Source organism: Chaetura pelagica, unplaced genomic scaffold, assembly GCF_000747805.2.
Source record: "Chaetura pelagica isolate M959 unplaced genomic scaffold, ChaPel_1.0 scaffold50, whole genome shotgun sequence".
NCBI classification, from domain to species: Eukaryota; Metazoa; Chordata; class Aves; order Apodiformes; family Apodidae; genus Chaetura; species Chaetura pelagica.
In genome coordinates this window covers 8349362-8361629 of record NW_009952366.1, presented here as the reverse complement: position 1 = coordinate 8361629, position 12268 = coordinate 8349362, and the positions used below count along the sequence as shown (strand labels likewise).

General features: G+C 38.9%; 1 protein-coding gene across 1 annotated transcript in view; it reads left to right on the top strand.

The window, feature by feature from the left end:
• Positions 1 to 12268, top strand: part of ANKS1B (ankyrin repeat and sterile alpha motif domain containing 1B) — a 423652-nt gene that overhangs the window by 43038 nt on the left and 368346 nt on the right. Inside the window, 2 exon segments of the mRNA XM_010008039.1 lie at positions 4545 to 4625; positions 7868 to 8024. Coding sequence (XP_010006341.1) covers positions 4545 to 4625; positions 7868 to 8024 — 238 coding nt within the window.

Below are 12268 nucleotides of genomic sequence, written 5' to 3'. Positions count from 1 at the left end.
ATAGAATCATAGAATGGTTAACGTTGGAAGGGACCTTAAAGATCATCAGGTTCCACCCCCCTTGCCATGGGCAGGGAACCCTACCACTAGACCAGGTTCCACAAAACCTCATCCAACCTGCCCTCAAAAACCTCCAGGGATGGGGCATCAGCAACCTCCCTGGGCAACCTATTCCAGTTCCTCACCACCCTTATAGTGAAGAATTTATTCCTAATATCTAATCAATCCACTAGCCATCTTTTTCTTTAGTCTGTCATTTCAATACCACTTTTGTAATGCTACTCTTTATAACATCTTCATCACGTAAAAAAGAAAACATGCTGATCTTCTTACAAACTAAAGAATATTTCCAAGTCATATTTGACATGAGTTCAAAAGGTCAATATTCTTTGTCCACTGTGAGAACAAATTGTAATTAGGAGGCCTTTCTGCTTTTGGCAACAGTGTAAGAAGCATAACAGACTTTAGTGTCTTTGTGCCTCGCTTTGGCAAATGACAATGGAAGAAACTAATTGATGGATCATGTTGTATTTTGGAGTTTTAATTCATTATTGACTGAAAACCAATTTTATTTTTTTTTCAATTACTTCCTTAAAATTCATTAAGTGATAGATTTTCCTAATTTGCTGATGTTCATAATAAAAAAGATCCTGACTTACTAATGTATGTAAAATTAAGAGGATTGATTATTGACTGCATCAAAGCATTAGGAGGAACATGGCTTTGAGAGCGTTCAATGTTAGCAGTAAACTAAAGAGCTGCCAATGTTCTTTCAAAATCTTCTTTTCTGGAGGCTGAATGGTAATTTGTTTTGTTCCAAGCTCTCCTTGGTGTTGCTTTCACAGTAAAATGTTGAAGTGTCACACAGATAAATCAATATGTTTGAGAATTCCTCATATATGATATGTGTTTATGATGCCAAAGAGCTCTTTCGAGTTTTTCTCTTTCTCTGTCCCACTTTCCTATTAAATTAGATGCTTTTTTTTTAATGGAGCTAATACACCACTATACTTTTGCCTTGCTGTATTTTGATTACAAGAGAAGTGTGTTGGATCAACTACTGACCACATCTGGGAGTTTCAGGGTGTAAGGATATTTACAGGTTGTCCAATTCAAATTTGATTGTCAGTTATTAAACTACAAGAATCCAGTGTATACACTGAAGCTGTATTATTTTTTTAGGAAACAATGTTGCAAAATTGTAGCTATGCAAGACTTCCTAGGAGGGGTTTTCTGCTCTTTCCCAGGGGAATAGAAATGTCTACAACTGAGTCCTGCTCATGTTTCCTGTGTTCTTTCATTTGATAACCTGATTCTGATTTTGAGCATGTCTTTCTGTGCCATTTGGGAGCTGACAGTAATTTGTCTGTCCATCCTGTCTCATCTTTCTGAGTCATCAGGATTTACTTGCTCTCCTTTGTCCTTTATCTTCCAACCTGAGTGTCCTGAGAAGCTTCACCTAGGTGCATTTATATAACCACTAATCAAGTTTCAGTTAAAAACCAACTGAAATTACCCCAATTTTTTGTTTAAAAATATTCTCTAAGAAGAGCAGCAAGAAGTACAACAATGCATTAAAGAGTGCCTGGATTAAAGGAGAAAATTAGAGGAGAAAAGAAACAGGTTTGGGGTGTTTTGGTTTGGTTTAGTTTGGTTTGCTTTATTAATATTTTTATAAACACCTAATGCATAATTAATAATATGAATCCCTTGCATTAAAAAAAAAAACAACAAACAACAAACCACAAACAGGCAAATCCTAACAACTGCCAATCAAAGAAAACAAGCAAAACCAAGTAAATTAACATTCTGGTTATTTATGTATTTATTTTACTATTTAAAATACTATTTTCTGTATCACTTTCAATCTTCTGCTTCATTCTTCTATAAACTGGTACAAATCAAAGGAAGAAAGTAGAATTAAATAAGAAAATAAGTAAAAGAGTATTATGCAAAAGTATAAAAGAGGTTATAGAATACTGATAGATTAGCACTTCCTTCCTTCCAATAGATAGGACAGCCTGTCTTTGCCACATAAATAACATCTGTGTATTATGGAAAAGTATAGTATAAAATACTTCATTCTAATTGGAAAGATTAGAGTGACTTTCACAGCTGGAAGTTGCCTTCTGTGTAAGAAAACTTCTGTAGACTTCTGAGAAGATTAAAACAAATTACTTCATTTTGTGCTTCTTTGCACCCAAGAAAATATTTCAGTCCTGTTCTTCCAAGAAATTAAATTGCAGGGAGAGGCAAAGGTACCAAGCTCACTGCAGAATACAATGTAGCACACAAATAATTCTTTATGCATGCAGTATTACTTTTGGGAAAACAACTGTTTAAATTTATGAGCTAATTAATCATTCAAACATGCAAAATAAAGCAGAAAACAGTCTGCAACACTAGTATTCCATTGGTAATAAAACACAGATTCAGTAGTAAAGAATTCTTTAAAAGAATATGTTAAGCATCACATGTCATTTTTTTTGATGTAGAACATGAAAAATGTCAGTATGAAAAACTCTTTTTGCCTATTAGCTTCAGATTTATTTTTGGTAAACTGCAGCACTTGCTTCTAAGGTACAAAGTGATGAGGAAAAGGCTGAGATACTTAATGCCTTCTTTGCCTCCATCTTTAATAGTCAGACCAGCTATACCAAGGGTGTCCGGCCTCCTGAGCTGGAAGGTAAAGATGGAGAGCAGAACAACCCCACATACACACAATCCAGGAGGAAGTAGTTAAAGATCTGCTTTTGCACCTGGATATGCACAAGTCTATGGGACCTGATGGGATCCAGGCTAGAGTGCTGAGAGAGCTGGCACGGGAGCACACTGAGCCTCCCTCCATCATTTATCAACAATCCTGGTCAACAGAGGAGGTCCCAGATGACTGAACAGGGGCTAATGTGATGCCCATCTACAAGAAGGGCTGGAGGGAGGATCCAGGGAACTACAGGCCTGTCAGCTTGACCTCAGTACTGGGAAAGATCATGGAGAGGCTCATCTTGGGTGAGCTCACATAGCAAGTGCAGGGAAGTCAAGGGATCAGGACCAGCCAGCATGGGTTTATAAAAGGGAGGTCTTGCTTGAGCAGCCTGATCTCTTTCTATGGCCGTGTGACCCATGTTTTGGATGAGGGGAAGGCTGTGGCTACCCAGGCTTTGACACTGTCTCCCACATCATTCTCCTGGAGAAGCTGGAGAATCATGGCATAGACAAGTGATGCTTCACTGGGTAAAACACTGGCTTGATAGCTGAGTCCAGAGAGTTGTGGTAAATAGAGGCAAATCTGGTCATTGTCATCAGTGGTGTTCCTCAGGGCTTAGTTTTGGGGCCAGTTTTGTTCAATATCTTTATCAATGACCTGGATGAGGGGTTGAGCTCACCCTCAGTAAGTTTACAGATGACACCAAACTGGATGGGAATGTTGATCTGATGGAGGGTGGGAAGGCTTTACAGAGGGACCTGGGCAGGCTGGATTGATGGGCCTAGGCCAATTGTATGTGATTCAACAAGGCCAAGTGCTGGGTCCTGCATTTGGGTCACAACAACTGCAAGCAACGCTACAGGCTTGGGGAAGAGTGGCTGGAAGGGTGCCCAGCAGGAAAGGACATGGGGGTGCTGCTTGACAGCTGGATGAACATGAGCCAGCAGTGTGCCCAGGTGGCCAAGAAGGCCAACAGCATCCTGGCTGCATCAGGAATAGCGCGGTCAGCAGGAGTAGAATTAAAAAATAGGTAGAAACTTGCTTCTATGAAGTATACAGGTAGCTTCACATATAGTCAGCAAAAAACCTGCAAGCACTCAATGTACTTGTGGGATCCAACTTCAAGGCTTTGGTGGTTTGGGTTTTTTTTGCAAATTATCAGGCATATTTTTTAAATTTGAAACAAAAAATCACCTTTACTGTTTTGTGACTATTATAGATTGTGAAACCAGTTACACTGGACATATAATGAAGCTGCCTGTAAAATAAGTGCTGTAAAATACAGAAAGATAACAAAAGAAAGAAAAAAGTAATTTATTAAGCTTATATATATATATATATGTATGTCATTTATGAAAAATATAATAGGTTAAAATGGGAGCTAAAATATGAGGCCAAGTAAAAAGAATAAATTTACTATCTCATTAAAGCGTATGATTGGATCTCACTAATCTTATGTTTGTATCTCAGTAACTGACCTGAAGTCAATGAATATATACTTGTGAAAAAGTAGTGCAAAATCATATTCTAACCTCAGTATTATTACCACAGTAATACCGGGAGAACAGATCTAATTGAAATGACAGAATGGTTATTAGTCTTCAAGACTGCCCTAGATAAAGTTCATTACTGCTATAAAGATGAATGTGTAAAATTATTTTTATAAAGAAATTATACTGATAGCAACATGACATTTTAAGTTCTTTTCTAGATAATTTGTTTCTTAAAGTTTAATCAGATTTGTTGCAGTGATCTTTAGATTATATATATATATCAAATTTCTGACATTTCTGTACTTCCCAAGACAAATAACTTTACAATTGTACTTTATTTACAGTATCTGGCGAGGACCAAATATAAACTGCACAGACAGTTCAGGTTATACTGCTTTGCATCATGCAGCTTTAAATGGACACAAGTAAGTGCCTCATGTTTGCTTTTTATGTTGATTGATATTTAACTGTGTAACATAGAAGTATGTAGCTTAACCTTGAGATTTTCACAGAAAGTTGACAGCAAGGAACTGGTGGAAAAACAGAAACTGAGAGTGATTTGTGCTATCTTTAATGTGATTTTGGACTGTCCATAAGATAACATATGGATTCATAATAGTTATATGTTTGGCTTGTTCGTTTTGCAATTTTCATTCTTCCTTGGAAAACTTAAAACTTTAGGATGTGTCTTTACTTATATTGTACATTAATCTTTTGGTGGATACTGGATATTCTGTTTATGAATAAATGAATTAAAATACTGTTAAAATATTTGTTGTGATTCTTCCAAAATTTTAGTTCTGTAGCTAAAGATTTAGAATCATCCATTAATATACTTTACCTCCATGGAATTAAGTCTAAGTCCTTAATATGGTCTGTTAAACTTGGCTTTAGGAGAAAAAAAAAAAAAAATAATAAAAAAAAGGCTAGGAAATCACATTTCTCTTGTTTATATTTTATGGATTGTTTCTTGTGCCATTGCATATTTTTGACTAACAAAAGCCCAGTCCCTTTCAAAGTCTGCTAGTTTTAAATAGACAAAAACTGGTTTTAGTATGTTTAATAATTACTAAACCCAGCAAAGGAAAAATATTGCTGTATAAACACTGAATCTATCAGAGATTTCAAGTGAATCCTGGCTATGTAAACTATAAAATCCCCAAACACACAAAAGCCAAATGGCATTTGCCAACACAGTATTGGCCAATCTTCTGCTGAAGTCAGAGAGGACTTCAAGATATGGACTTATGTACAGCAGCAGATTTAACTGTGGCTTTTGTGAAGGTCATACTGGCCAGTGCCTTCTGTGACCTCTTACCCTTACAGCAGGGTAAGTAGCAGTTACTGACATCACATTTATACCTGCTACAGTAAAGTAAACTGAAATATGTTATGATAGTTCAGGCCCTGCTATCCAAACCATCATCCTCATTCTGCTACAATGGTCTGCAAGAGAATTTGACAGTCACCTGGTGGTTGCAATTTTGTTAGTCACCACAAACAGCAAATAAATAGCTGTACACTCTGATTCAGGTTTGAAACCTGATATAAAAAAATCAATACTAGGTACAATCAGTTGACACAAAAGCCTTCCCACTTAGGAAAAGTTCTTATTCTTCGAAAAATGCTGGGATTTTAATTTTTCACACTTTATAATAGGATGAACTTGAGAGATTTCAAACTTTTTCTGGAAAAGTAAAAAAATAAAACTTAATGATCCAACAAATAATTTGTGGCTGGGACACTTGTTGGACAACAATGTTCAAGTCACTGCTTGATCATTGTATGTGATGAATTCCCTCCTCCTTGGTTATTCTGGGATAGTTCTCTTTGCTTTTGAAATTATTCTGCTTAATATAAGTAATTAAATTAATATCTAGGGCAGGGACTTGAATCTCAGTTTCCCTAAGTAATTTTCCTTAGCCCAGTAATGTTACTGGGCTAAGGACTCTCGGTGTTCTCCTCTCAGAATTTTATTTCTACAAAATGAAAAAGTTCTGACAGAGCACAAAAAAAGACTCACCCTTGAGAAGTGTGATGGGTCAGGGTGTTCTTGAAGGACGAAGGAGACCTAGGTTCTATTTTGTAGCTTGATTCTTGCAACAGACTCCTAATTGTTGCTGTATATCATTATCCATGTTTTCCAGTTGCAGGTTGTTTCTCAGGTTTTTATTTTGTTTTGTCTGTGATTTGTTTGGGGTTTTTTTTGTGTTGTCCCCCCACATATTTCAATTTCTCTTTGATTAGTGTCCCTTTCAAACCACTTAATACCTCTATGCTTCATTAGACCATCTACTGCAAAATGAGCTATTACATCATGAGCAGTCTCTAAAAAATTATTTGTACTTGAAAGTCTTAGGAAAGTTTTGGTGTACCAAAAGTCATTCTGCACTGGAGCTGCTCTTTCTGGGTTGTTTTAATGTTACTTGACCTTGTCAGGAGTAAGCAAAATCTAGCATAGTCTCCCTCAAAGCTTAGATGTGATGACTCCAGTATCTCTATGATTTCTTTTGGAGACAATTGGGAGTTTCTTTTGACCTGGATGTTTGCTCTTGCCACATTTTTCTTTCACTAGGCAATTAAGTAAGGTTCCATCAAGGTTGGTAGAACAATTTCCTTGGGATTTATCTTCTGTTTTAATTTGTAGCCAAGGCCTTAATTTATAGTTGTATCATGGATCACACCAAGATCCTACAGCCTCCCCTTGCCCCTTATGTTTTTAAGCAAAATTGGTGTCAGTGTTTCCATATTTAGCAAAAATGTGAATAGAACTGCCCACGCTGGATCATAGATGCTATTAATTTAATAACTAATGAGGCCTGACTATGTCAAACTATGAGGAGACAGAGAGGTAAGACAGAATTTATTCATTTTTTAACATAATTGATAACCAATGTTTATACCTCTCAGTTGATTTTTAAGTTTAACCTTTGAAGTTAAGTACAGGGGACTGCTTAAAAATCACAGATGTGATATACCAGCTTATCTTAATCTTTCATTCAATGTATGAGAAGCCACACTGAAAATACTGAAAGAAATATAATAAGAATCAAAATAATATGAATCACATTTTTACACACTGCTCTCAGGAGCAAGAAATGAAAATAGAAGCAATTATTCCATAGAATATAGCATATGTGTGAGTAGATCATAAGTAAATTATTTCCTCCAAAATAACTCTTTGAGATAATGCCTTAAAAGGAGAAGAAAACCTGCTACTTCTAAGCCTTACTGCAAAAACTTCATCCATAAATGTACCCTCTTCTCTCCCTGCTTCCAGAATTCAGCAATGATGGGGATAGGAGTACTTCTCTGCCCTTAGTGCCTGGAAGGTTTGTCTTGGGGAACATGAATGTGGCCTTGACTGGCAAATTCTAAAAATGTTTTCATGGCCAGGTGATCCTGTTTAAAGAAAGGGATTCAGAGAACTGATGCTACTATAGTTGATGGGTTTTAAAAAGAAGTAAGAATCATTCAAATTAATAACACTGACAATGTTTTGCTGTCTGTTTCATCAACAAGAGGTCTTTTTTGGTAGTAGTTTCTCTTGAAATACAGATTTATTTTCTGTTATTCAGTATTAAATTTTTGGTAATATGAATGTTCATATAAAAACTTAATAAAATGAACTTCCTGTCAATTTTTAGATTTATTTTCTGTTTTCCAGGGATATAGTTCTCAAATTACTTCAGTATGAAGCATCAACTAATGTGGCTGATAATAAAGGTTATTTTCCTATTCACTTGGCTGCTTGGAGAGGAGATGTAGACATTGTGAAGATTCTTATCCATCATGGACCATCACATTCCAGAGTGAATGAACAGGTGAAGTGATACAATATTTGTGTGTAAATCAGAAAAGAGAAGCACATGCTCTTTAGGTCTGGCAGATTTATTGCCAAATAAAACCAAAACCAAAACTAAAACCAAGTATGTTTTCCATTGTTTCTGTAATTTCTTCTTCAAGACTGATAACATATTTCAGTATAAGCATACCAGGTATATTTCTTCCAGATGGACACTGAGGATATTAGATTTTTAAAGTAACAAAAACCCTTCTGCTTATTTCTAAAAAATCATACAAAGACATACTTAAATATGCATCTTATATATATTAATGTAAATTTACATAAATCGTAGAATGCCAGGGTGGAAAGGAACCTCAAGGATCATCTGGTATGACCTTTCTAGGTAATACTATATTTAATATGAGATGGCTCAGCACCCTGTCAAGCTGAGACTTAAAACTGTCCAATGTGCGGGAATCTACCACTTCTCCTGAGAGACTATTCTGATGTTTTTATTGTTCTCAGGGTGAAATTGTCCAATCAGAATCACCCCAGGATCAACTTGTGCCCATTACCCCTTGTCTTTTCCATGTGACTCCTTGTAAATAAGGAATCTCCATCTTCTTGCTAGCCACCCTTTAAGTACTGGAACATGGTAATAAGGTCTCCTTGAAGCCTTCCCTTCTCAAGGCTGAACAAACCCAGTTCTTTCAGCCTCTCCTCATATGTCAGGTCCTCCGGTCCTCTGATCATCCTTGTGACCCTTCTCTGGACCCTTTCCAGCCTGTCTGCATCCTTTTTGTAGAGCAGGGACAAGAACTAAGCACAGCACTCCAGGTGTGGTCTGACAAGCGCTGAGTAGAGTGGGAGGCTGACTTCTTTATCTCTGCTGGTGATGCCCTTGTTTATTCAGCCCAGCGTCCTGTTGGCTTTCTTTGCTGCTGCAGCACCGGTCTCTCATATTGAGCCTGTTATCCAACAAGACCCTCAGGTACCTTTCCACAGGGCTGCTCTCCAGCCAGGTGGATCCCAGTCCGAACTACACTCCTGGGTTATGTGTTCCCAGGTGCAACACCTTACACTTCTCCCCGTTCAGCTTCATAAGGTTCCTGCTGGCCCACTCCTCCAGCTTGTCTAGGTCATCCTGGAGGGTGGCTCTCCCTTCTGAAGTGTCAACCTCTCCACTCATTTTGATGTTGTCATCAAATTCATCAGGGTGTTCTTGAACCCAGCATCCAGGTCACTTATGAAGATGCTAAACAGCACTGGGCCCAATTTTCATCCCTAGGTGACCCCACTAGTGACCAGTTGCCAGTTTAAGGAGGAACAATTTGCTATCACCCTCTGGGTATGGTCTGTCAACCAGTTCCCCACCCACTGCACAGACCACTTGTCAAGGCTGTAATGAGTCAGTTTCTCCAGGAGGAGGCTGTGAGGATCAAAAGCCTGGGAGAAGTCCAGGCCCACAATGTCCACTGCTTGCCCTGCATCAACCAAGCAGGTGACTTTGTCACAGAAGGCAACCAGGTTTGTCGAACATGATTTGCCCCTGGTAAATCCATGTTGGCTTTTCCCAATCATGTGCTTCAATTGACTTGTGCAGGGTGGAAAGGAACCTCAAGGATCATCTGGTATGACCTTTCTAGGTAATACTATATTTAATATGAGATGGCTCAGCACCCTGTCAAGCTGAGACTTAAAACTGTCCAATGTGCGGGAATCTACCACTTCTCCTAAGAGACTATTCTGATGTTTTTATTGTTCTCAGGGTGAAATTGTCCAATCAGAATCACCCCAGGATCAACTTGTGCCCATTACCCCTTGTCTTTTCCATGTGACTCCTTGTAAATAAGGAATCTCCATCTTCTTGCTAGCCACCCTTTAAGTACTGGAACATGGTAATAAGGTCTCCTTGAAGCCTTCCCTTCTCAAGGCTGAACAAACCCAGTTCTTTCAGCCTCTCCTCATATGTCAGGTCCTCCGGTCCTCTGATCATCCTTGTGACCCTTCTCTGGACCCTTTCCAGCCTGTCTGCATCCTTTTTGTAGAGCAGGGACAAGAACTAAGCACAGCACTCCAGGTGTGGTCTGACAAGCGCTGAGTAGAGTGGGAGGCTGACTTCTTTATCTCTGCTGGTGATGCCCTTGTTTATTCAGCCCAGCGTCCTGTTGGCTTTCTTTGCTGCTGCAGCACCGGTCTCTCATATTGAGCCTGTTATCCAACAAGACCCTCAGGTACCTTTCCACAGGGCTGCTCTCCAGCCAGGTGGATCCCAGTCCGAACTACACTCCTGGGTTATGTGTTCCCAGGTGCAACACCTTACACTTCTCCCCGTTCAGCTTCATAAGGTTCCTGCTGGCCCACTCCTCCAGCTTGTCTAGGTCATCCTGGAGGGTGGCTCTCCCTTCTGAAGTGTCAACATCTCCACTCATTTTGATGTTGTCATCAAATTCATCAGGGTGTTCTTGAACCCAGCATCCAGGTCACTTATGAAGATGCTAAACAGCACTGGGCCCAATTTTCATCCCTAGGTGACCCCACTAGTGACCAGTTGCCAGTTTAAGGAGGAACAATTTGCTATCACCCTCTGGGTATGGTCTGTCAACCAGTTCCCCACCCACTGCACAGACCACTTGTCAAGGCTGTAATGAGTCAGTTTCTCCAGGAGGAGGCTGTGAGGATCAAAAGCCTGGGAGAAGTCCAGGCCCACAATGTCCACTGCTTGCCCTGCATCAACCAAGCAGGTGACTTTGTCACAGAAGGCAACCAGGTTTGTCGAACATGATTTGCCCCTGGTAAATCCATGTTGGCTTTTCCCAATCATGTGCTTCAATTGACTTGTGACAGTCCCCAGAAGGATTTGCTCCATGACTTCCCCAGGGACTGACGTGAGGCTAATGGGTCTATAATAACCTAGATCCTCCTTGGAGCCCTTCTCTATGGGTGGTGGTGACATTAGCCTTCCTCCAGTCTTAACTTTGTTAGCTATTAAATTCCTGAAAAACTTTGAGATAAAATTAATATTCTTGGTATATTTTGAGTGTACTGTAAATGACCTGATAAGCGGGGATAAATGACAAACCAGATGGACTGCACATATGCATGTGCAGCAGAAGGACACATACTGGCAAAAATGATGAGAGTATTACAGTGGGTAAGAGCAGGATAAATATGTTACATTCTGTTGTCAAACATACGGCACACCTTCTGCTTTCGTTCTGTGTATTTCTATATGGTCCATTTGTAGGGTTAGTATTTAGAATAGAAAGAAAGAAGGTGCTTAAAATCTGACACCATCTATAGTCAGTTGAACTGTTTGAGGACTGGATGTGTAATACGAGTAGTAACCCTTAGCTGTTGAATTTGCCAGGGTAATCAGTAAGTTATTAGAATGTAAAGATGGGAATTAGCTCCACATTCAGATTGAAATTTTAGTGCCTGCATTGACTGGATATACAACATTTTATTCCACAGCGATCTAGCCACTGTCATCAAAGGAGCCAACAGGGTTATTTAAGTGACCAAAAGTAAGGCAGGATTCATTTGCCCAAACACAGAAATCCAGTACATTCTAAAGCCCTACACTGAGACATCTGCCTGGGCCTGAAGGTATGACAGAAAATGCTCAGAATTTCCAGGTTCTTGGGGAGTGGCTTATGGACTGCAGATAGGATACCCTACAGCAGCTCAAATGGCAAAGTAAAACATAACAAAGGAACTGCACTCTCAGTGTCTACATGAGTGTGGCTGGAAGGTGAACTGTGAGAAAAGAAGACATGTTGGACCTAAACTGAGAACACTTAACCATTGTGAGATACTATTCCTTGAATAATATGATATTTGGGGTTACATGCTTAGCCATTGGAATCCCTACAATAACTATGGTATGAATATCAAGTATTAGTGCAGGAAATACAGGAAAATAATATAATAAAATATGCCCATGTGACAGTCTTCTGTGAAATCCTATAATACCCTGGCTCATCCAAGAAAAAAATACCAAAAACTGCTCTGTGGTTTAAGTTTCAGATTAGGAGTTTTCTCTGAGTTTCTAATTCTCATCAGCTGTTGCATGCAGGTTGAAACCAGTTGAATTGTAGGACTACCATTTGTCAAGGGGAAGGGTTGTTTTTTGTTGTTTTGTTTTAATTTCTGCAACAAAATTGAAGAGCAATTTTCTGATTACATGTTTTCAATTTGCTTGAAGAGACTCTGTGTTCTACTTACAGAAAACTGGAAGCTATGCAGGAACTTCAGAGAAAGAGATGGTGAATGAGCTAT